The sequence below is a fragment of the Oratosquilla oratoria genome, chromosome 12 (genome assembly GCF_046742065.1).
Source record: "Oratosquilla oratoria isolate Oo_2021 chromosome 12, ASM4674206v1, whole genome shotgun sequence".
In the NCBI taxonomy this organism is placed as follows: domain Eukaryota; kingdom Metazoa; phylum Arthropoda; class Malacostraca; order Stomatopoda; family Squillidae; genus Oratosquilla; species Oratosquilla oratoria.
Window position 1 is genome coordinate 4,133,434 of NC_134788.1, and position 25,000 is coordinate 4,158,433.

Sequence of the window (25,000 nt, forward strand, 5' to 3'; positions counted from 1 at the left end):
CGACATGACACCAGACAAACTTGTAAACAAAATAGTTGGAGAAACCTACAATTTAATAAGATTAATGAAAGTGGCCTTTGGGTACATGGACGAGGAAATGGTAAAGAGAATACTAATTACACTGATAAGACCAAAATTAGAATATGCAGCGTCACTGTGGACACCCAGTACAAAAAAAAAAAAAAAAAACATAAGGAAACTAGAAAGAATTCAAAGAGCATTAACGAAGATGGCACCAACACTTGGCAAATTGGCATACGAACAAAGATTGGACAAACTAAACTTACTAACTCGGGAGCAAAGAAGAGAAAGAGACGATTTGATAACCATACACAGAATTATGAAAGGGACGGAAACCCTTGATAGGGATGATCTACTTAAATGGCACAGAAGAAATACAAGAGGACACGAGAAGAAACTTAAGACACTTACAGAAGAGTTTTGAAAAAGAACAGCTTTCCACACAGAGTAATAGATACATGGAATAGATTGAAAGAGAAAACAGTGAGTGATAAAACTATACATGATTTTAAGAAAGATATATCTGTGGGAGTGACGAGCAGAGCTCTTCTCCCGCAAAATACAACTAGGTAAATACACATATACACGCCTCGTGGCGCGGTGGTTAGAGTTCTCGCTTGCCACTACGGCGGTTTGAGTTTGAATCCCGCCCAGGGCTGAAATAATTTAAATATCGCTGCGCTGCGGGTTGTTACTCCAACTCTCGTTGGTAGGTAGTTAGGTATGTGTGTGTGCGTGTAAGGGCACAGTATTACCCATAGATCGGCCATACTAGCTCTGAGCTCTCATCCGGGAGGTTAATAAATGTCGATCACGAGTCCAACACGTGATCCGAGACCATGGTGAATGGTGAATCACAAGCACACACACAAAATTAGGAAGTGATATATGGGAAAAGATCTAGAGAAGGTTTTATATGAAAACCAGTCAAGACAATAGGTAGGCTTTAGAAGAGCATACACCAAAATAGACCAGCTATACTGTAGATATATGACAGAGTGCCATACACATTTCTGGTTCGCTTTTGTAGATTACAAAAAAGGCCTTCAGCCTGATAGAGCGACTGATTATTAACCTGTACACAAACAGGGTGCAAATGCGTACATTGCAAGGGTTCTACAGAACATTTCTACAAAAGGTACTGCTGTAATTCAGCTGCACAGCAATACAGAAAACATAAAGATAAAACAGGAGTACAAGGTGATACGAATTGTATTCACATTTTACCTTGAAAAGATTTTGAGACGAGTTCGGAAGGGAAAAGCCTGAGTACTAATGGGGGATATTTTAATCACCTGAGGTTTGCGAATGGCATTATTCTCATCTTAGAAACAACGGAAAACTTGCAAGATATGATAAGGGATCTGAACAAGGAGTCTTAACCCATTAAACTCCGATGACAAGATTCTTGTCATTTGGTCAAATAAAACAAAAAATCATAAAACACCAAAATGTTTGATCAAACACCAGAAAAATATGACGTCAGCGAGGACTGACGTCATATTTTTCTGGTGTTTGATCAAACATTTTGGTGTTTTATGATTTTTTGTTTTATTTGACCAAATTACAAGAATCTTGTCATCGGAGTTTAATGGGTTAAATTAGGTTTGAAGGTGAATAAGAGTAAAACAATAGTAATACTCAACATATATGCAGAAAAACACTGATAAATAAGGAACGTAGTCGGAAGGTTTTCATCACTTTAAGACATCATCAAGGGAATACAGTAAAGGAGATGCAGACAGTATATATACTACAGAAGTAAAAATATAAGGAACACGGAAAGATGAGTCACACAAGCCTGAGAAAATTACCCACAGTCCTCAGGTCACAGATGGACCAAATGTCCGGGCAGGATAACATGTAAAATTTTTCTTTGAAATAAAATTATCAAGCCGGTACATACCTAAGCTTAGATTGATATTTTGTGAAATACTGCAATATATATATATATATATATATATATATATATATATATATATATATATATATATATATACATATATATATATATTTATATATATATATGCATATATATGCAATTTATAAGACACACGTCCCTAGTGTTTTTATTGCATATATATATATATATATATATATATATATATATATATATATATATATATATATATATATATATATATATATATACAACACTGAATGGGGCCCAGTGAACAGATATACATTTTAATCAACCATCGGTTAAGTCACTAACACCTGTCACGTGCTAGCCCGGGTTCAAATCCTTGGCAGTACCACGTTTCTGTTACTGCATGTTGGCCTGCGCGAGTCTCTCGATGTTGAGGGCTTAGAATCAAAGTGCATTGTGGTTGATTATACATATACATATATACATATATATATATATATATATATATATATATATATATATATATAGATATACTGTATATATTATATATATATATATATATATATATGTATGTATGTATGTATGTATTAAGCAACATATATTCTTTCTAGAGTAAGTTAAACGCTATTGAAAATTCATTCCTAGTTGCTTACCTGGACCAGAATTGAAGCAGCCACTTATACTAACATCAGGAGGAAGTGTGGTGACATCTTTAGGCGAGGGAACGTTATGCAAATTCGAGGCTATAATTTCTCCCATCGCTCCTCGTTCGAATTCGGGATCATAGTCGAAGGAACGACAGAACCACGTGAATTCGAAGTTCTGTTAGGACAAAGGAAAAAAAATCAAATTAGTTTTTTTTTTCAAATATTATAGACCTTCCCCATCGCACTCATCTGCCATATTACGATCTTTTGCTGTACTTTGGCCAGTGCTTAAGAAACTCACCCGCTGCCATTGTGTATACAATGATGCACACTACCGTATACAGCTTATTTGTGATTCTAGTGGTGTTTAAACCGTTATTGCTCTAAATTTACAATATATACGAACTCGTGGTGTTTCTGACCTTGGCTTTTACCTATGGGTTTGGCAAAATCCATAAGGGATTTGACACTATCCCTCTCTATTAAAACAAACGGAATAGGTATCATCATGAACAGTTACATGAAAGAAAAACTGATGGAAGTTCAGAGAAAGGGTAAGAAAAATGAAAGTAAAAATAATTTCAGCTAACGGAATGATAAGTATGGTGAGTTCGTACGCCTCACAGGTTGGTTGTGAAAAGGAAAAGAAATTTCTAACAAGAGGTACAGACATGCTTAAATCAACCCCAGTGGGTGAAAAATCATAATTGGAGGAGACTAACGATCATGTCGTGGAAGGTGAAAGAGAAATCTCTATAATACACGGAGGAATGTGATTAATAGAGGGAAATGAGAAAGAGAAAACTACGACTGACTTTGCTGTCGCATCTATTTGTGAGACATACAGGAGCGGAGTAAAAGGAAAATCAAATTGAGTTTCAGTTGTCCAGATAGAGAAATCTGAAGGAAGTAAAAAATTGTAGATGGGGAGAAGGTTAGACGACACAAGCCCGTAGCTGAAGACCAGAGAGAAAGGGCAAAAAGAAAGGATCTCCAGATTGAAATTGTGAGAATTTAAAAAGAAAGAACTAAGAGCTACACTTAAAGAAAATGTTCTGAAAGAAATAACATTGCCTTCCAATAAAGGTTTATAAAATGGACATCTCCCATTGCGAACACGCTACGAATGTTGAAACAGTGCAATTTTTGAAACATGTAATCTTTATACTTTTGAAATTTAACTGGTGAATATTCTAAGTATACAGTCAAACTCTACTAATGTGCCTTTATTTTTCCTGTTGGGTATCCATACTCTCTGTATATATATTTTTATTTTTTTATTACACCGGCAAAGACCAGGTCTATTAAGGACGTCACTCCTTATTCTAGTCTGCTCACCCAAATGCTTGTAAAAATATAGCTTATAATGAAGTATAATAGAATTTTTTTCCTATTAAACCACTCTTTTCTGCCTTTACCATATCACAAATCATGTTTATGAACCGAAGTGACTTAGGTTATTTTTTGTTCTAGTAATATCAGTATTTCTGATATTATCCTCTTGTTTCCCTACCACTCCTTACTCGTAGAATGTGGAGTTGTACAGATAATCCTGTTTAGTGGTCATTCTATTCCCCTTTACTGCATGGTAACATACCGCCAATGATTTAAAGGCTGTTTGGGGCACCCCTCCGAGCTGGAATCAAACATCATTTGTGTATGTTAAAGTAAAACTTCTACTCGCAAAGGTACAAAGATACTTCTTACACTACACATGTCCCTATAAACTCTATAAATGATTATCAAAGTTGATAAAAAAAATCAGTCTTCTTGACTTTTCTATATTCCAGGACCACATGCACTCAAAGAAACTCTATCCCGGTACTATTTTCGTCCACATTGATATTGAAGACATTTCCTTCCACTACACCACGCTCTTTCATCTCTCTTCACAGAGGTATAATAATACTTATGTATTATATATGTCCCTCTTTAAGATGTTCCCTTGAAACTGCCCTTTACCATTTCTATGATCTGCCTCTTCTGAATCCTTTGTGGTTGGGGGAAAATGCCACTAAATTTCCTATGCATATCTTAAAAGGCGACTAAGTGGGAGGAAGTGATGGGACTAGAAACCTTCGTGTCTGTGCGTTCATATGAAAAATCGAGGCATAAAAGGGTCTGGGAGGAAGACTACAATCAGGGTTATTAAACCTGCGTTGTTGTGGTGCAAGTAAGGTTAAACAGGAAGAAATTAGCTGTTTGTTTGTGGGAAGGAAGATGGATGTGTCAGAGTTAAGTGAAACTAAGTTGAGGAAGGGGTTTGTGTTGTTTGAGTCTGAGAAGAATGTTGTGGGGAGGTGTGTCGGGATTGATAAGGCGCGGTGAAGGGAAGGAGTGACTCTATTTACCTAAGCGATGAAAGAAGACAATGCGTGGTGGAGTTAATGTGGGAAAGGGTAAAACTGGGAGAAGAGATTTGGGTTTTTGTGATTACATGTGGACCAGGTAGAGAAAAAGGCCAAAAAGAAAGTGAGGCTTTTTTTGGTCGATACTAACGAGTTCAAAGAGTTTTAGGAAAACTATAAAATGAGTGGTGTTGGAGATTCTCAGTGCTAGAGTAGGAGACGAGCCAGTGGATGAAGAAGAAAGGTGGTTTGAGAAACTAGGTAAGTTTCATAGTGGAGGGACGATGTTGGAGATTTGTTGATATCGAGCACAGTGTTTAAGAAGAAGAGTGGTTGATAGGGTATTAGCTGACTATGTAGGAAGGACTAGAAGAGAAGAGTTCTAGACGTTTATAATTTCAGGGGAGAGAGCTGGGAGGGTCAGATAATTTTTTGGTCAAAGTGAAACTGATTGTAGAGGAAAAATGGAAAATGAGGAAAAGAGTAAACAAATTGAATGAGAAAGAGGAGGAGAACGAATGCCAAGAGAATCTGAAAGAAGTGTGAGAGGTGGTGAGGGATAAAGCGTACGAGTAGAAGAAGAGTGGGTATGTTTCAAGGTGGAAGCGACAAAGTGTGCAAAGATAGTATGTGGGACAAGGAGAAAGGGGGGAGGGACAGAAGTAAAGGTAGTGAATGGTGGGATGAAAAGCTGAAGGCAGTAGTAGAAGAGAAGAGCAAGCGTATTAGGATTGGTTGCAAGGTAGGACTAGGAAAGCATAATGAGAGGTACAAGAAGAAAAGGGAAGGAAAACGTAAGGTGAAATAGGCAAATCGGTGAGCAGATGCAAAATTGAGTAGGGTGTCGATAGAGAAATTTGAAAAGAATGACAAAAAAAAAAAAAAAAATGGAAGGAAGTAAGGAGAATGAGGGTTGGGTCAGGTAAAGAAGAAGGAGTAGAGGGTGGAGATTGATTCTTTTTTAATGGAAACGAAAGTGGTAAAGGGACGATGAGCAGGTTTATATCAGAGAATTATTTAGTGTGGAGAAAGTTAGTGATCAGCTGAATGTGGCAGTGGGAAGAATTAGGAAAATTGTCGTGGTGGGAGAGAAAAATTACGGAACTATTGGAAAAGATGGGATACAAAGAGTAGCGAAAGTGATGAAAATTGGTAGGTCACACACCTGAGTTGGATAGATATCTTGCGGTGTCTAACAAAGAGAGGGATGACTATAGTGGATTGCTATTGAGGTTATTTAACACGTGCCTAAAGAAATGTGTCGGAGGTCTTGAGGAGAGCTTGTATAGTTCAGCTTTACAAAGGAAAAGGGAGTGTTAATGCAGTAGTTTTAGAGGAATAAAATATTTTAGTGTAGTTAGAAAGGTGTATGAAAGAGGTACAATCGAGAGGATTAAGAGATTAACAGAGGGAGTAGTAGGCGAGCAACGGTGAGGGATCAAGAAAGGTAGAGGCTGGATCAAGATTTTGCAGAAATTCATATAAATGAAACGTTTTTGACAAAAGGTATGTTTAATGGGCTTTCAATAGATCTAAAGAAGCTTATGATAGGGTCAGCAGGAAGGTATTATGGGAAGTATTGCAGATATATGGGATCAGGGGGAAAGCTTTTAAGATCAGTCAAAATATTTCACATGAATACTAGAGTTTGCGTTTGGGCTGGGAATGGTGAGATTCATTGGTTTGAGGTGAAGGTGGGGTTGTGCCAGGGATGTGTTATGCCACCATGGTTGTTTAATTTGCACACGGAATGGGTGGCTGGGGAGTTAAACACGAGCGTGATAGGCTGGGGATTAGAAATGGTTAGAGAGACTGGAGGGAGGTAGGAGGTGAGTTAGTTGTTGTTTACCGGTGACACTGCCCTTGTGGCTAGGTCAGGAGGGATTAAGACAGTTAATAACTGAGTTCGGGAAGGTACGTGTTCGGAAGATGTTGAAAGTAAATGTGGGTAAAAGTAAGGTAATGAAATGCACAAGGGGTAAGAGTAAGTCTTAAAGGAGAGAGGCTAGAGGAGGTCGATAGCTTTGAAATAGTTATGGCCATGTGTAGCTGGGAATGGAGGAGTGTGAGTAGAGACAAACCTTAGAGTAAGGGAAGTAAGTAAAAGTCATCAAAGAATGAAAGTGTTATGAGAAATAGGTATCTGGTGGTGGACGCAAATAGAGGTATAATTGAAGGGGTACTTGTGACTACGGCATTGTGTGGGACAGAGACCTGGAATGCAAGGAAAGCTGAAAGGAAAAATTAAAATGCATTTGAGATGAAGCGTTTGAGAAGTACGGTGTAGATTACGAGGATGGATAGCGTGAGAAATGAAAAGGTGAGGAGGAGACGGGATGGAAAGGGTACTGGCAAATAGGGTTGATGAAAGAATGATTGGCTGGCTTGGGCATATGAAAAGAATGAGAAAAGAAACCCTGGCAAAATGAATGTGGGGAATAGAGGTGGATGAAGTGAACTTGAGTGGAAGACCGAAGATGGGTAGAGTGAGAAGTGAGAAGGTGAGGAGAAAAATGGAGGTGGAAAGGGTGCTGGCAGATAGGGTTGATGAAAGAAAAATTAGATGCTTTGGCCATATTGAAAGAATGAATGAAGAAACATTAGTAAAAGAGGTGTGGAAAGCAGAAGTAGATGGAGTGAGCTTGAGAGGACGACCGAGGATGAGATGGATGGATGGGATGAAGGGAGCCTTGGGTGAAAAGGGGAATGTCTGTTGAGCAGGAGCGGAAAATGGTTGTAAATAGACAATAAAATGACGCGGCCCGAAAATATTTCTCCTCGTCTTCTATTTTTACACATGAGAGGACTATGAGTGAGGGTCGATAATGTAAATGCAGAAGTGAGAATGAATCAGCTTCAGCTTTTAGGACCTTATGTAGATGTGCTGTGGCTTATTGTATTGCTTCTGATTCACAAGGAGCTAAAATGAAAGAAAAATAAATGGGTGATGGATGGATGTGGAATGAGCGGGGGTTGTATGTACGCCTTACTTGGCTACCTCGTTTATAGTTAGACCCATCATTGACTATACGGTACAGTTTTGGTCTCGTCCTATAGAATAGATATCAATTCACTAGAATTAATACAAAAGAGAATGACCAAAAGTGATTAGAAATTTATTATACGAAGACAGGTTTAGGCACCTTAGCTTACAATCTCTTGAAAGACGTGGAGTGCGGAGTGATCTAATAGAGGTATCCAAATTGTACAAGGGCTTTAGTAATGGTGATGCAGACAAGGTCATCATATTAAGACAGCAGAGCAGGAATCACATTAATAAATTTGAATTGGGCAATTTTGGGTTTAAGAAGGAAATAGGCAAGAACTGGTTTACCAATACCGTGGTTAACGAATGGAATAGACTTAAGCAAGGTTTACACGCTACGATAAATTGTAGCGATTTATTGTAATGAAAAGGTTGTTACAATTTGTCATTACTTGTAAACAGGAGATCATAGCGATTTATCGCTACGATTTCCTGTTTACACGTAATGACAAATTGTAACAACCTTTTCATTACAATAAATCGCTACAATTTATCGTAGCGTGTAAACCTTGCTTTAGTAACCATGCAGTGAACGCTTCAGCAATTGGTTTTTAAAGAAGATTAGGTAACTTTATGGATAGTGATGACAGATGGTAAGGGGCATGGAACTGCCTAGTATAGGCCTTATGGTATCTTGCAGTCTCCTCCACTCGCTTTATTTCCTACCCTAACTCAAATTCTATTACCCACGTAAAAACTACTTTCTATCCCATATATCTGCAATACATTCCAGAAAGCATTCTTGTTGGCCCTATAAAAAAAAGACTTCCCCAGATTCATAAAAGTTCAAATGACATCCCTACCGTTTGATGAAAAATTATCATGTATCTTCCTTACTACGAAAAATGTGATAAACGTATCCTCTTCCTATTCTATATCCAAAGTGTTTTCACAATTACTTTCTCTGTTTTCCTCCTAATTTTTTCAACTAACACGCTCCCATATGCCTTACCCACTACACTTAACATATTGTTCTATTTAAAGCTACTGTTTTCATAATGGTTCCCTTTTTCTTTGTAAAGTGAAATTATACATGTATTTCTCCCGCTCCCTGACAAAATCCCCTTCCTCAGGTACATATTAAACAATCTTCATAGCCAATTCACCATGATTTTTCCTCTTCATAAGATAATCCACGTGAGACCCATCTGACCTAAGTGCTTTACCTGATTTCATTATTTTTAGATTTCTTTGCATCTTATCTCTTCCTATATCTCTATAATTTTCCTCTTCCACCATAATCACTTTCCCATGGCCACAATGAATCCATCCCTACCGTTCTTCACATTCAATAAATGCCTAAACTACTCTACCCGTCTTTTCCTTGATGGCTTTACTTCCATTGATATATGTCTATCCATTTCCTTTGCCTTTTTCTTCCTACAGGACTCAACATCTTCACCCTCTTCGTTTCCTCCCAAAACAGATTTTCATTCATTCTTTCATTCATTCATTCATTCATTAAAAAAAAAAAAAAAAAGGACATTCCTAAAAAAGCAAAGGCATAAGAGGGACTGGGAGGAGTTTTACAACCAGAATCCTACCTCAGTTTACATCTGCCCTCTTTTATGCATCCCTTTCTTTGCGCTTTGCTTCTCTTTTTATAATGCACCTCATATACTTACCTTAGTTCTACTTTCCAATCAATACTCGTTTCTTCTCCTCTTTTAACATCTCTTCATCTCGTCAATTGCTGTCTCTCCTTCTGTCCCCTGCCTTCCTCCTCGTCCCATATACCATATTTGCTCATTTTATCATTTCCCCCTTGAAACACAATCATTCTTTTTCTACTCTTGTTCCCCCTTTATTGCTCATGACCTCTCACACTTCTATCAGCTTTTGGTATATATATTTGTCTCTTTAGCTTTCTCGTTTAATTTGTTTGCCCTCAGCATTTTTGCATCTTCCTTCTTTTTCCTTCTCCCCCACTTTTCTTTTAATCTCAATTTATTTTCTCCCAAATATTGATCTAACAATCTCCTTTTCTCTACCTTGAAATGTTCCTTCCAGAACTCTTCCAATCCTCCCTTTGGGTACCACTGTACGATACTCCAATGCCCTCTCAACTACCCTCTTCCACCATCCTATCCGATGTTTTTTTCTCTTCTTAACCCATTAAACTCCGATGACAAGATTCTTGTCATTTGGTCAAATAAAACAAAAAATCATAAATCACCAAAATGTTTGATCAAACACCAGAAAAATATGACGTCAGTCCTCGCTTCGCTCGCGAAGCGAGGACTGACGTCATATTTTTCTGGTGTTTGATCAAACATTTTGGTGATTCATAAATTTTTTTGTTTTATTTGACCAAATGACAAGAATCTTGTCATCGGAGTTTAATGGGTTAAGGATTATTTACTATCACCACATCACTTTTTAAATATAAATCTCTAACATCTCTCTACTACAGTATTACCTGACATCCCAGCCTCCATACTACTCCATCTATCGGCTCATCTTCTACTGTAGCATTGAGATCCCCTGGCACCACTACATTTTCTCTGTATTACTCATTTGAATAATCCAGAAATGAAAGCCCTTCTCTCCTCTTCACTGTTCTCAATACCAGGACCGTATTGTCTAACAAAAAACCCTTTATCACTAATTAATTAAACACTTTCCGACCGCACCACTAACCAGGTAAGCCATTCTTTCCTTCCCTTGCCTACGCGTCACTCCTGACATCCTCCCCCACCACATACCCATTAATCAAAATCACCCCTTCCCTTTAACTTCAATAACAAATAAAATTCAATAAACTTTAACACATCTATCTTTTTCACAAACATAACACCAATCACGCACATTTAATAAGGGTCCTCAATACTTAAAAGATGATAAATTATGTTTCCAGCAATTTCGATTGGAACGTGAGAAAATTTTTGCAACGAAGATTAGCCTACTTTAGCACGCGTGCTTAAAAGCACGCGTGCTAAAGTAGGCTAATCTTCGTAGCAAAAATTTTCTCACGTTCCAATCGAAATTGCTGGAAACATAATTTATCATCTTTTAAGTATTGAGGACCCTTTTCAAATAATAAAAAAAAAAGAAGAAGAAGAATGTAATGGTAAAATGAAAGAATATTATAAGTGCGATTTGTTAGATTTAATAAATGTAAAAATCATTTAATTGATTTTCACGGTCGTTTTTGCCTTTATGTGCAATTCTAGCGGTCATATAAAGTCACACAACTGAAAGACTTAATTTCTATCACCAGCATGAAAAAAGTAGACAATAGATTCTTAATTTTATAAAGGTTTAACAGAAACTTACGTTTATGGCAAATAAAGTTGAACAACCTGGGTTTCGCGTGCCGCAGAAAAGGCGTTGGCATGCTATATTTGGCACGCATGGCAATGGTTACCTACACCTGATTTTGATACTAGATTTTTTTTTTTTTTCCCATTGGGGGCCCTACCAGATCCTTTTGTACCTTGATTGTTCCTGGGAGTGGAAGAATCCTGGTTCCCCATTTATTTGTCTTTTACGACATTTATGAGAAATAGTGCGGCAAACTTATTCCTAAGACCAGGAAGACATAGCTTCACAGATGTGGTCAAGCACAGATTCAAGTGAATAGCATACAGAAGGGTTAGAATTTAACCCATTAAACTCCGATGACAAGATTCTTGTCATTTGGAAAAAAAAAAAAAAAAAAATGTTTGATCAAACACCAGAAAAATATGACGTCAGTCCTCGCTTCGCGAAGCGAGAACTGACGTCATATTTTTCTGGTGTTTGATCAAACATTTTGGTGTTTTATGATTTTTTGTTTTATTTGACCAAATGACAAGAATCTTGTCATCGGAGTTTAATGAGTTAAACTCTAAGAGAAAGACGAATGATATGTGACTCTTATCTGCATGGGGCGCCCAAAACATTCCCTAAAGTATTGGTTGCAAGTTACCCCGAGAATAGGGGATGCAAAGTATTACTCAAGGAATTTTCATTTTCAGAAGTTTCACTCTTTTCACAATTTACCGCCTTCAAATTAGTCACCCAATAGTATTAAATTACAAATTTGTTACATAATTTTCTTTAGGCGTGAATGTCTCCGATGATAATGCTTGATGTACACAATTTCAATCACTAATTTTTTTACCTCGCCTTCTGGTTCAAAATTTCAGGTCTACTTTTTTAGCTCCATCTTCGCCCAGTATAATTTTGTGTGTGTGTGAGTGTGTGTGTGTGTGTGTGTGTGTGTGTGTGTGTGTGTATGCGCGCGTGCTAGTGTGCGTTTCTGTACGTGTGTTTTGTCAATGTGTACAACCGTGATCGCACGTGTGTGTGCAACGTTCACACAAAAATAAACTAAGACATTACCTTTATCAGAACTTACCTTTGCATCAGGGTTACTGGTGTCAAAAGAATATTTCTTCGCGTTCAATTCCAAGACCTGACCCCGAGCCCGAGCAAGCCGGGACGCGACGCCATCGACCAATGCTGCTACCAGGGGCGCCTCGATGATCTATGAAAAATATACGAGAAGAAATGTATCACGGTAAAATAATAACCCATCAATCACACGCACATACACACACACAAACACACACACACACACACACACACACACACACACACACACACACACACACACACACACACACACACACACACACACACACACACACACACACACACGGCTCGATGGCGCAGTGGTAGCGTTCGTTACCGCCACTACGGCGGTCCGGGTTCGACTCCCGCCCAGGGCTGAAATAATTTCAGCATCGCTATCGCTGTGCTGCGACTCGTTACATTAACTCTTGTGGGCGGGGAGTTGGGTGTGTGTGTGCGTGTAAGGTCACAGCAATACCCATAGATCGGTCATATATGAGCTCTCTTCCGATAGGGTGATAGCTGGCGATCACGAGTCCAGCACGTGGTCTAAGACCATGGTGAATCACACACACACACACACACACACACACACACACACACACACACACACACACACACACACACACACACACACACACACACACACACACACACATGCAAAAACACCATAGAATAGTCAAGCTTACTGAACATTTATTTAGCTTCTAGATATCAGCGCTTACCGACGAGTGATGTGTTAAACCTTGAATATACTCGTAGTAACAGGGTTGAAGGAATTAAAAGAAATAAATTCTCAAAAATAAAGCAAATACTGAAATAGAATATCTAAAAAAGTGAAAAATGGGAAAGAATAGGATAGTGCGTAAATTTGACGGGAATAATTCTAAAGGTGAGTTAAATTAGTTAAATCAAATAGATTATGGAGAAAGAAAGAAAATGAGAAGAGGGAAGAAAATAGAAGTAATAGATCATGACAGAACAGAGAAAAAAATGGAAATAGAAATGTAGAGAAAGAAGTGTTGAAGGTATTAGAAAATAGAAAAGAGCTGGCAAGAGTTGTAATAGATAGAATATGTTATAACTTCAGTGTAAAAGAATCTACATAACAGCTCGAACAGAAAAAAAAAAAAAATGTATAACACCTGAGATAAAATCGAGTGAATTGATAGATAAATGAATGAATAGATAAATGAATAAACAAATAGATAAATAAATAGACAAGTAAATAAATAAATAAATAAATAAATTAATATATAAACAAATAACACAAATAAACAAACAAATAGATAGATAATGTATAGATAAGTAAGTATAGATAGATTAGAAACAAATAGATTAATAAATAAATGAATATGTAGATTAATGAATATGTAAATAGATACATAAAAAGATAGATAATAAATGAATAATATATAAATGAGTAAACATACATGATATAAACATTAAATTAATAAATAAATAAATAAATGAATGAATAAATTGCTAAACATATAAATAAGTAAATATATAAATAAATAAATAAATTAAATAACTGATTAATAGATTAATTGATCAATAAATTAATAAGTAAGAACTGAATAAATATATAGAAATTCAAATAAACAAATAGATAATATAGAAAAAAGAAGTGTGAAGAATGTTAAACCTAAAAATCAAATAAAACCTACAAACGAAAAAAAAAAAAAAGTTAACTTGTGATATTATAATCTATGAAACAGCCACAGCATGAGTTGGCAGCCGAACATGCAAGCATCGTTTCTGCAGACACGACGAACATCGTTCCAGTTATTCAAGTCAATGGCCTACTTATAACAAACAGTTATAATAAATATTTGATAAAATTCTGACTGAATGGCCGACCCACGGTTCTTGTGTACTTAGTAAATTCTTGGGATTATCTCAATAGTATTGAGGTGAGGCTAAATTTATCCATGGAGTCTCACAAAGCAATGAGACAAGAATGGAAATAATTTAAGAGAGATATTGAGTGGGATCTATCCTAAGCAATATCTAGAAATTCCAAATACAATGACACGTGAAGCAGAGATCAGGAATCTTCGATGCACGAAAATTTTAGATATCAGAGGGATCAAGACATCTTGGCAGGCCCAGAAAGAGGTGGACTGACAATATCCGTGGAACCGTTTAAAGAAGTCATAAAAGAGGGCTTATATAATGACAGGCAGATGGAGAGGCTTCGTCTCGAAAAGGTATCCACCCTAACAAGGGGAGGGTGGGTAGTTGGTTTGATAAAGCAAGCCTAGGTAGCGTTAGCCTATCTTAACCCATTAAACTCCGATGACAAGATTCTTGTCATTTGGTCAAATAAAACAAAAAATTATAAAACACCAAAATGTTTGATCAAAGAAGCGAGGACTGACGTCATATTTTTCTGGTGTTTGATCAAACATTTTGGTGTTTTATGATTTTTTGTTTTATTTGACCAAATGACAAGAATCTTGTCATCGGAGTTTAATGGGTTAAGTCATTATACTAGGTTTTGGTAAAGTTTTAGGACATCGTAACAAAAATAAATTTGCATGTGCGAGGGCCCAGTGTGTTAAATTCTTGCAGTCAGACAAGGGTTTCAGTGGTGGTGATGTCGACAAACCTTGATGAAAGTGTATGCTGTGCGAACGAGAGGGATTAGGGGATGTGTTTCCAGAGTCAGGGCGTAGAAAATTTGGTAGACGCCGGGCTCCAGGAAGTGTGGAGGTAAGATTAACTCGGCGAAGGAGTCCTCCACCTTGCCCTCGATATCCAAGTCCGCTATGGACTCTGCGGTTTCCGACGCCCTCACTTTCGTGATCCTCCACTTTTTCCTGCAAGCAAGAGAGATGAGCAGTCAAAAAATGTTACCCTTGAGTAAAAGCAGCAACGACTGCAACAGCACTGTATAGGAGAGAGGTCAATGTGGGATCCAATGTATTTAACGTTTTGCCCTGCTGGAAGAAGCCCGTTACCCTTGGTGGTGGTAGTGGGGATCGCAATGATGTTGGAAAGATTTGGTCGAAATAGTGATGGATTCATAGAGCTATTGGATATACAGGTAATAATGATGTTAACCCATTAAACTCCGATGACAAGATGTCTTGTCATTTGGTCAAATAAAACAAAAAATCATAGAACACCAAAATGTTTGATCAAACACCAGAAAAATATGACGTCAGTCCTCGCTTCGCTCGCGAAGCGAGGACTGACGTCATATTTTTCTGGTGTTTGATCAAACATTTTGGTGTTTTATGAATTTTTGTTTTATTTGACCAAATGACAAGACATCTTGTCATCGGAGTTTAATGGGTTGATGGCAGATATGGTGGTGGAAGTAAGTGATAGTTGTGATACCAAAGAGACAGGATTAGACATAGCAACCACAATTCTCGATTGATCTTAGTCTGGCAGAGACAACCATCTTAGTTTGGAAATCTCTTCACCTTTGACATTCCTATGCCTGTCTATAATTTAGAATTTCAAAATAACTTCCCTTCAATTCGAGCTGAATTCCCTTGAATTCCCGGACCAATCGTTTGCAGTCAACTTATCTTTGTCCTCTTTTCCAGTCATTCTGCCACTCTGAATTATGTACAGAACAAAATATAATAGAAAAGATATCCACAAACCTCATAATGTGAAAAAGTTGTTACTTGATATTATTTTCTTCTTAATAGTTTCATCTATTTTTTTTTTTCAAAGAGCAGCAAAAGGACGAGAGAGAAAGAGAGAGAGAGAGAAAGAGAGAGAGAGAGAGAGAGAGAGAGAGAGAGAGAGAGAGAGAGAGAGAGAGAGAGAGAGAGAGAGAGAGAGAGAGAGAGAGAGAGAGAGAGAGAGAGAGAGAGAGAGAGAGAGAGAGAGAGAGAGAGAGAACAAAAATAAAGCAATTGCAGAGGACTGCTCCGGAAAGAAATAAAGTAAGAACGTAGCAATTCTAAGTCAAATGTCAGTGTAGGCTGTCTTGAAATAATTTTTTTTAAAAGAATTCAAGTCACACACAGATAGAAAGGTAAACTATCAGCCGGAACAGTGGAGGGAGAATTTCAGAGTTTTCAAGTGAATTGGTTGACAGCAAAAGGTAATGTCACAGAAAAGGGAACAGACGTTTTAAGGAAGGCATATGGTTACTAAGAATATATTAACAGTGACCGTGAAAACAGCGACAGAAAACAGACTCAATACTATGGCGGGCAGGATGATGCTGAATATTATCAATATTAAATCAATATGAATGAAAGCTTTGATAAATGCGACATTTTAGACCCCACCTTGCTAAGAGGCATGGAGTGAAGCAAATCATCTCAAATATGAGATGCTTTCTCACTACAAGTGTGAATAATTTCTGTCTAGGGTCAATGATTGGTGTTGGAGTTATGTAATTTTTAGGTTGGCGCAGACCCCTCATTTGAAGCTGCTCAAGCAAGTATTGTTGTGTGTCTTGTATCTGAATTCATTAGAAAAGGATTGCCCGAAAGAGTGTCAAAACAGGAAAGCTATGTGTCGTTGAAGTAAAGGGAACAATTTTGTGGAAGTTTATGTCGAGTAGAAAGGTGGAAAGACTGAGTCCTGATGATAATGAAAGAGCCAATGTTCTATTTTTCTGACCCAACCAAATATTGTTGAAAGGTTTGAATCTGACTGCTCTGCAGCAATAGTTCTAAAGTACGGGGGCTCAGCTAAAGTACACCTGGAGGATGACGTACATAAATGCAGAGAAGTATTATCAGTATAAGTTTGTATCAGGGAAGGGAAACCAAATATGTATTTTATGAACAGCAAGAAAAGAGTTAGAGATATATCAGAATCTTGCTGAATACAAGAGGCAGTAGACATTAACAGCTAAAGAAGGTCCAGAAAAACAATCAGAAGCGGGAAGGTAGAAAGAAAATTAACCCATTAAACTCCGATGACAAGATTCTTGTCATTTGGTCAAATAAAACAAAAAATCATAGAACACCAAAATGTTTGATCAAACACCAGAAAAATATGACGTCAGTCCTCACTTCGCTCGCGAAGCGAGGACTGACGTCATATTTTTCTGGTGTTTGATCAAACATTTTGGTGTTCTATGATTTTTTGTTTTATTTGACCAAATGACAAGAATCTTGTCATCGGAGTTTAAATGGGTTAATATAAAAATCGATCATAGATTAATACTGAAAATAAAAAAATTACTCAGACTTTCCTGGTGCATCAGCATGTCTCATAAAGATCATACAAAGAAGACAGCCAGCAGTCACCCAGAACGTCCTTGTTGGAAACCGCACTGACAATCAGAACAAAGCTATTTTGTAATTTCTCTATTAGATAAGAAACTATGTATGAAATTGGCAGTGTTCGACAAGTCTATCAAAATAAACGTAACGTCGTACCAATAGTTTCCGTCCTCACGTAGTGTTTACTTTGATAGGAAATTACGAGATCGTTGTTGGGAGCTGAAAGTGGTCACTTTTTTGAAATATATTGAATGATGACGTATTTCCAGCATAATGGATAAGAGTGGACCATCGGAGAAGGAACAGTTTGGCAAGGCAGGTAATCAGCATGGACCCTAAGTCATTTTAGGGAGAGAGAGAGAAAAAAAAAAAAAAAAAAAAAAAAAAAAAAAAAATGGAATTGTAGTGGAAGGCAATAAGTCAATTGTCAATAAGGCAATAGTGGAAGGCAATTCCTTTCACTCAGTGGGAGGAATTGCTGAAGATAATATGTTTAGAGATTATTTTAGGGAAAATACAGCTTTTTCTGGAGATTTATTTATTTATTCATTTACCACTTTTATGTTGACTAGTTGCAGAAATCGTGTGGTTATAAAAAGTAAAGTTAGGAAACATCTAATTGTTTGGCTGAAGAGAAATTTTGCACAATTTTGGGCAGAAGGTAACACTTCATAATTCCTAGAAGTTTAAAAGATATAGGACCATTTATAAGACTCGCCCCTATTTTGAATAGGGGCGAGTTAAAGCGTGGTTAAACCTTTTCATGATTAACCCATTAAACTGCGATGACAAGATTCTTGTCATTTGGAGAAATAAAACAAAAAATCATAAAACACCAAAATATTTGATTAAACACCAGAAAAAATATGACGTCAGTCCTCGCTTCGCGAGCGAATCTTGTCATCGGAGTTTAATGGGTTAAGGGCTAGATAATGGTACGGAATGCATAATTTTGTATTCCCTGAGGGATAACAGGTATGGAAACAGGTAGTTATTCCACGTAAAATCAAAAAGGTACTGCCTTACTGACTCCCAGATGTAACATAAATGAAGATATGATCCGAGATACCGAAAAGTAAGAGGTACGGAAGAGATCTAAAATGTTTGATCTGTTCCCAAGATGAAAAGCCCCACGGTACTGAATTAGCTGTCCGAAAGTGTTCAGAATAGAGAATTGTCGTCCATTTTTCAAAGCAGTAGTCGTCACTCAGGTCAGGTCAACCGGGTAGCTGCTTCAGTTAGCGATATGGCGAGTGAATGTGTTACTGTGTTCAGCGCCGAAGAGGTACAATCTCTACTTAGTAGAATTGAAGCCTTGGAGGATGCTGTTAAGTGCCTTAAAGAGGAGAATCGAGTTCTCCGCTCGAAGACCCATAATACGGAAGACAAAATTAGCGATGAGCATGGATGGAATACGGTGAAAAATAAGATGCGGAAAAGTGGAAAAAAGTCCTCACCAGCCCCACTGAAATGCAAAAACTCGTTTCAAGTGCTGGCAAATCTGCAGGAAGAAGAAACTAATGAAATCCAAGAGAAGCAGGAAAGGGCAGACGCTGGATCCCTGCCAACAGGTAAGATTTTGGTAGTAGGAGACAGTCAAGTGAGGTATTTAGACAGGGTTTTCTGCGACAAAGATAGGAAACATAGGACGCAGGTGTGTTTCCCCGGCGCGGGCATAGGAGATGTTAAAGATAGGATTGAAGAGTGTCAAGTAGGGGAAGGTAAGGACCCAGTAGTTTGCTTAAGTGCCGGAGGAAATGATATAGGTAAGTTAGGGAGTGAGGAATTATTTGCGCGGTACCGGGATGCGCTAGACAAGATCAGAAATACGGGAGGTGTTCCTGTAGTATGTGTAATCCTTCCGAGGCGTAGAGTTGGAGGCATGTGGCATTCCAGGGCTATTGCAATGAATTGCAGGTTGGCAAAACATTGTAAGGCCAATGGATGGGTATTTGTCGACAACTGGGACAGCTTTTATGGTAAGAATCACCTATACACAAGGGACGGAGTGCACTTGTCTCCCAGAGGATTTTGGCTCCTTGCTGAATCCCTTGAGCGAGAAGTAGGCATCCTACAGGGTTTTTTCGGGTAGATTACGTGGGAGTAGTTTAGGCAATAGAAACAACTTAGAGGACTGTGTAAAAAATCACCAAAGCAGGTGGAAGGAAGATAAACTATACAAAGTTTACTATACAAATAGCAGGAGCATAATTAACAAAATTGATTTACTGTGAGGTAAAGCATGCGTAGAAAATTTCGATATTATAGCTATTACTGAATCCTGGATCAACATGGCTGATAAACATTTTCTTCCGGAAATCGAAATAGAAGGATATAAGTTTTTTCATAAGGATAGGGTCGGCAGGAATGGAGGAGGTGTAGCACTTTTCGTTAAAAATACATTAAACTGTATTATCAACAATGCGATTAAGGAAGAGGACTGTACGGAATCTATTTGGGTAGAGATTATAGGCAAGAATAAGAAAGTTATTATTGGCGTCTTGTATAGACCTCCTAACCTCAGCATTGAGCAGACTGATTCCCTGATTCATGAAATTCACAGAGCGTCCCAGTACAAAAACGTTGTAATGATGGGAGATTTTAACTATAGAAACATTGACTGGGAAACTTTAATAGGAGATCATGAAGCGAAGAAATTCCTAGATGTGGTGCAGGATAATTTCCTAAAACAAGTGATTACCGATCCTACGAGGGGACAAAATACCCTGGACTTAATTCTAACAAATAATGAGCACCAAATTAGCAGCGTAATAGTGGGAGATAGTCTAGGCTTTAGCGATCACCAAGAAATAAGATTTAATGTTATTTGGGAAAAATTAAAAAGTACGAATAACGTTCAAGTACCAGACTTCAGGAAAGCAAACTTTGACAATATAAAAACCTATTTGAAATTGAATACGAAAAGCCAGGCGGACGTTTCAGACATTCTCGATTCTCGTTGCGGGGCTGGTAGTCGGGTCTGGGTCACGGAGGGTAATATGCATACCTTAGGTCAGGTCATTTGGGGGCGAGGGCCCAACAGTCAGGTCAGCAATTTAGAAGAAATGTATAACAATCTAACTGATCTAATTATTAATGCACAAAGCACATTTATTCCCCTAAAGTCAATACGGAAAAACAGTAATACTCCCAAATGGATGACGGACAGATTGAAACATGAGATCGGAATGAAAAGAGGACTTTACGTAAAAAAAAAAAAAAAAAAAAAAACGGGGAATCACACCTTAGATCAAGATATAACGAAATGGCAAAGCTGGTTAAAAGGAATACACGTTCAGCGAAACATAATTATGAAATCAAGGTTGCCAGTCAAGCAAAATCCAACCCAAAGGGTTTCTTTCACCTCTATAGAACAAAAAATAAAGAAAGAATAGGACCAATTAAAAACGATGAAAATGTCATGATAGAATCGGAAGAAAAAGTGAGCGAGGAGTTTAACAATTATTTTCTATCGGTGCTTACTAATGAGAGGTTAGATAAAGTACCTGACTGCGATCCGTTTTTCAGAGGGGATGAAGAAAGTAGTCTAACCAATATCAGCATTAGTAAAGAAGAAGTAGTCAAGCAGATTGACAGACTTAAAGCTACAAAATCTCCGGGTCCGGACGAAATTTTTCCAAGAATGCTTAAAGAGTGTAAATTTGAAATCTGCGACCAGTTAACTGAAATATTCAATAAATCGGTAGACACTGGTTCTGTTCCAACTGCTTGGAGGCAGGTAAACGTTGTTCCTGTTTTTAAGAAGGGAGATAGATCGTCTATATGCAACTACAGGCCAATCAGTTTGACATCTGTTATAGGAAAAATGCTTGAATCAATAATAGTAAATAGACTCAGAGAACACATTGAAGGGCATAATTTAATTCGTGATTCACAGCATGGTTTCTCCAAGGGTAAGTCATGTGTGACTAATCTTCTATCCTTTTACATTAAAGCATATAAGGCGTCAGACAACAATGAAAAATACGACGTTATTTACCTTGACTTTAGCAAAGCGTTCGACAAAGTGCCACACCAGAGACTACTAAATAAAATCAAAGCCCATGGCATAGGAGGGAAAGTGTTAGAATGGATTAGAGCTTGGATTAGTAACAGAAAACAGCGGGTCACCATAAATGGAATAAAATCTAGGTGGGGCAATGTTACTAGCGGGGTCCCCCAGGGCTCGGTTTTGGGTCCCTTGTTGTTCATTATGTATATAAACGACTTAGACGATGGGTTAAATAGTGATGTTAGTAAGTTTGCGTACGACACTAAAATAGGACGCCTAATTAGGTCAGGAGACGACGCCCAGATTCTGCAGGATGATCTTAATAAACTGTTAACATGGTCGGTGAAATGGCAAATGACCTTCAATATCTCTAAATGTAGTGTGTTAAACGTAGGGGTACACAACCCCGAAAATAGATACAACTTAGATAACACGTTTTTAGAAAAATCTGAGTCCGAGAGGGACTTGGGAGTTCTGGTGAACCCGGACCTTAAAACCAGGAAGTAGTGCATTAGCGCCAGAAATAGAGCTAACAGTGCATTAGGCTTCATTGCTAGGACGGTAACGAATAGAAGTGCAGAGGTAATTATTAAACTCTATCTAGCGATAGTTAGACCCATCTTTGACTATGCGGTACAGTTTTGGTCTCCGTCCTACAGAATGGACATAAATTCACTAGAATCAGTACAGAGAAGAATGACCAAAATGATACAAGGACTCGGAAATTTGCCTTACGAAGAGAGGCTTAGGCACCTAAACTTACACTCTCTGGAAAGACGCAGAGTGCGGGGTGATCTAATGGAAGTGTTCAAGTGGATCAAAGGCTATAACAAGGGTGATGCAAACAAGGTCATCATAATAAAACAACATGGGCAGGACTCTCAGTAATGGGTACAAACTGGACAAATTTAGATTTAAGAAGGAAATAGGCAATAATTGGTTTACTAATAGGGTGGTCGATGAATGGAATAAACTTAGTAACCATGTAGTAAGCGCTGAAACTATCATTTGTTTTAAAAAACGATTAGACAACTTTATGGATGGGGATGACAGGTGGTGATGGACACGGAGCTGCATAGTGTAGGCCTTATGGTCTTTTGCAGTCTCCTTTATTCATATGTTCTTATGTTCTTATATATATATATATATATATATATATATATATGTGTGTGTGTGTGTGTGTGTGTGTGTGTGTGTGTGTATTGAAAAATGGACGATTAAATGAGTGGTAGGATGGTGAGATAAACACCGAGAATAGTTGAAGTTTTAATTACTGACGTTTTGACGTTTCGCTCTTAACAGAGCTTCTTCAGTAATTAAAACTTCAACGATTCTTGGTGTTTGTCTCACCACCCTACCACTCATATATACATGTATATATATATATATATATATATATATATATATATATATATATATATATATATATATATATATATATATATATGTGTGTGTGTGTGTGTGTGTGTGTGTGTGTGTGTGTGTGTGTGTGTGTGTGTGTGTGTGTGTGTGTGTGTGTGTGTGTGTGTGTGTGTGTGTGTGTGTGTGTGCAGTTGTATATAGCTGCGGTGAAGTTTTTCAAATAATAATCAGATCCGGCAGTCACGAAGCTTCGATCCCGGGTTCCTATTATGACCGTAAGTCCCGTCTGCTAACCCCTTTAATGTGATGACCTACTTTATGAAATTTGCAGTTGAAGCTCGGGTAGACACCGACCTAAAGGGGGCTAGACCTCATTAAATCTTCTTTAACCTAGTGTCTGTTCATCCTTTAACCCGAGCAAAATCCATAAAACATATCACCGTATTGAAAGAGTTAGTCTCTTTCAACATGACATTAAATTGATAGATTTTAATGTATCATCCTTGACTGGATGGACCACTCCACCCATGCCGAAGAGTGACTCATTGACTGAGATAATTAAGAACGTCTGACTATTGTTGATGATAGGAAAACCAATTACTGAGGATTCCAATTGCACTCTAAACCCGTGGAACCTTACTTGCAACCGAAGGAAGTGCCCTAGACCACAAAATAACTACGACATGTACTGCAAACCTCCATCTTGGTTAGCCGCCATCTTGGCTTCCAATGAAAAGAACATTGATTCGCGTACAGAAAACTGCAATTACTTATTCCAACATGAGAAACATAATAACATTTACGGCAATGATAACGATATAACAATAATAGGTCTAAAACAAAAGACCTCCTAGGTCTATAATTATTTTGCTAACCTCAGAGAAAACACCAATAAAAATAAAATGTCTGAACTGCAAAATCTCACATGTCCAAAATCATTCTTCCTCACGATAAAAAGTCTAAAATGCAAGAGCCTCCAGGTCTAAAAACATTATCAAACACGTAGATATTCTTCAACTGACCTGGAGGTGACTGGGCCTTCACAGTAGATATTGGATTTAGACATTAGTCTGATGGACTCCGAATTGTAGTAACTAGTACCCCCTAATGGATGTCTGGTACTGTTGAAGATACTGACTTCTGGCGAATCACAAATCACGATGAAACTACTGGGGTACATGACCACTATGGGTAGAGTCACGTGAATACTCGTCATTAAGTCAAATGCGAGTGCTGAAGGATTGTAGGCGCCTTCTTCTCTGTGAATGGAGAACAAGTTAATTACTACTTGTTTCGTTACAAGGTTGATAAAAAAAGAATAATTACCAGTGCACGTTTTCTTATATGTCTACACAGCCAAAAAACTATTGTGAGGAGATTGCACGAAACAATACAAAACAGACGAGAAATAATGGAATATACATGATGGGAAGGGCGAACCAATTTCCACCCTAGCTTATATTGGGCAATATACACCCGTCCGTGGTTACCTGTATGTGTCTCACCTGATAGAAGATGCCCTGTGGCGCCACTGTATTACTACATACATACATACATACATACATACATACATACATACATACATACATACATACATACATACATACATACATACATACATACATACATACACCAAAGGCTCCTTCCCCCTAACAAGGGAGGTAGTCAAAAAAACAAAGGCATAAAAACCACTCCCACCCATTCCATCCCCAACATCCTCCACTCCCATCCACCCCTTTCTCTCCTTCTTATATTGGCACCTCCTAGATGACGGGTCATCCGTGCATCTCGCCCACCGCCCTGGGTCAGAAGCAGTGTCGCAAGACACAGCACATCCACAGCAAGGTCGCTTCATTAACACGGCGACCCCATCTCCCTCCGTCCCCTCATACATAGAAGGAGAAGACGGGGAGAAATCCCTTCGGATAGCGTCAATTTATCTTTCACACGTACTCCCTCACCCCCACCCATCTCCCACCCACTCCCCCTCATGCATCACAGCATCATCCATACACAACCATTCTCCATTCACTCCAGTCCTCTTTCCCAGTGCCCCTTTCACCCCATCAATCCATCTCATCTTTGCTCGCCCCTTCATGTTCACTCCTTCTACCTCTGCCTTCCACATCTCTTGTACTAGTCTTTC

The 25,000-nt window shown here is 38.1% G+C and overlaps 1 protein-coding gene across 1 annotated transcript in view; it reads right to left on the minus strand.

Moving 5' to 3' along the window:
* LOC143030165 (uncharacterized) overlaps positions 1-25,000 on the minus strand; it is a 137,807-nt gene that overhangs the window by 18,422 nt on the left and 94,385 nt on the right. Inside the window, exons 16-19 of the mRNA XM_076193327.1 lie at positions 23,877-24,113; positions 14,885-15,095; positions 12,275-12,403; positions 2,545-2,713 (exon numbers count right to left, since the gene is read on the minus strand). Of these exons, the coding sequence (XP_076049442.1) occupies positions 2,545-2,713; positions 12,275-12,403; positions 14,885-15,095; positions 23,877-24,113 (746 nt within the window). The remainder of the gene's footprint in view (positions 1-2,544; positions 2,714-12,274; positions 12,404-14,884; positions 15,096-23,876; positions 24,114-25,000) is intronic.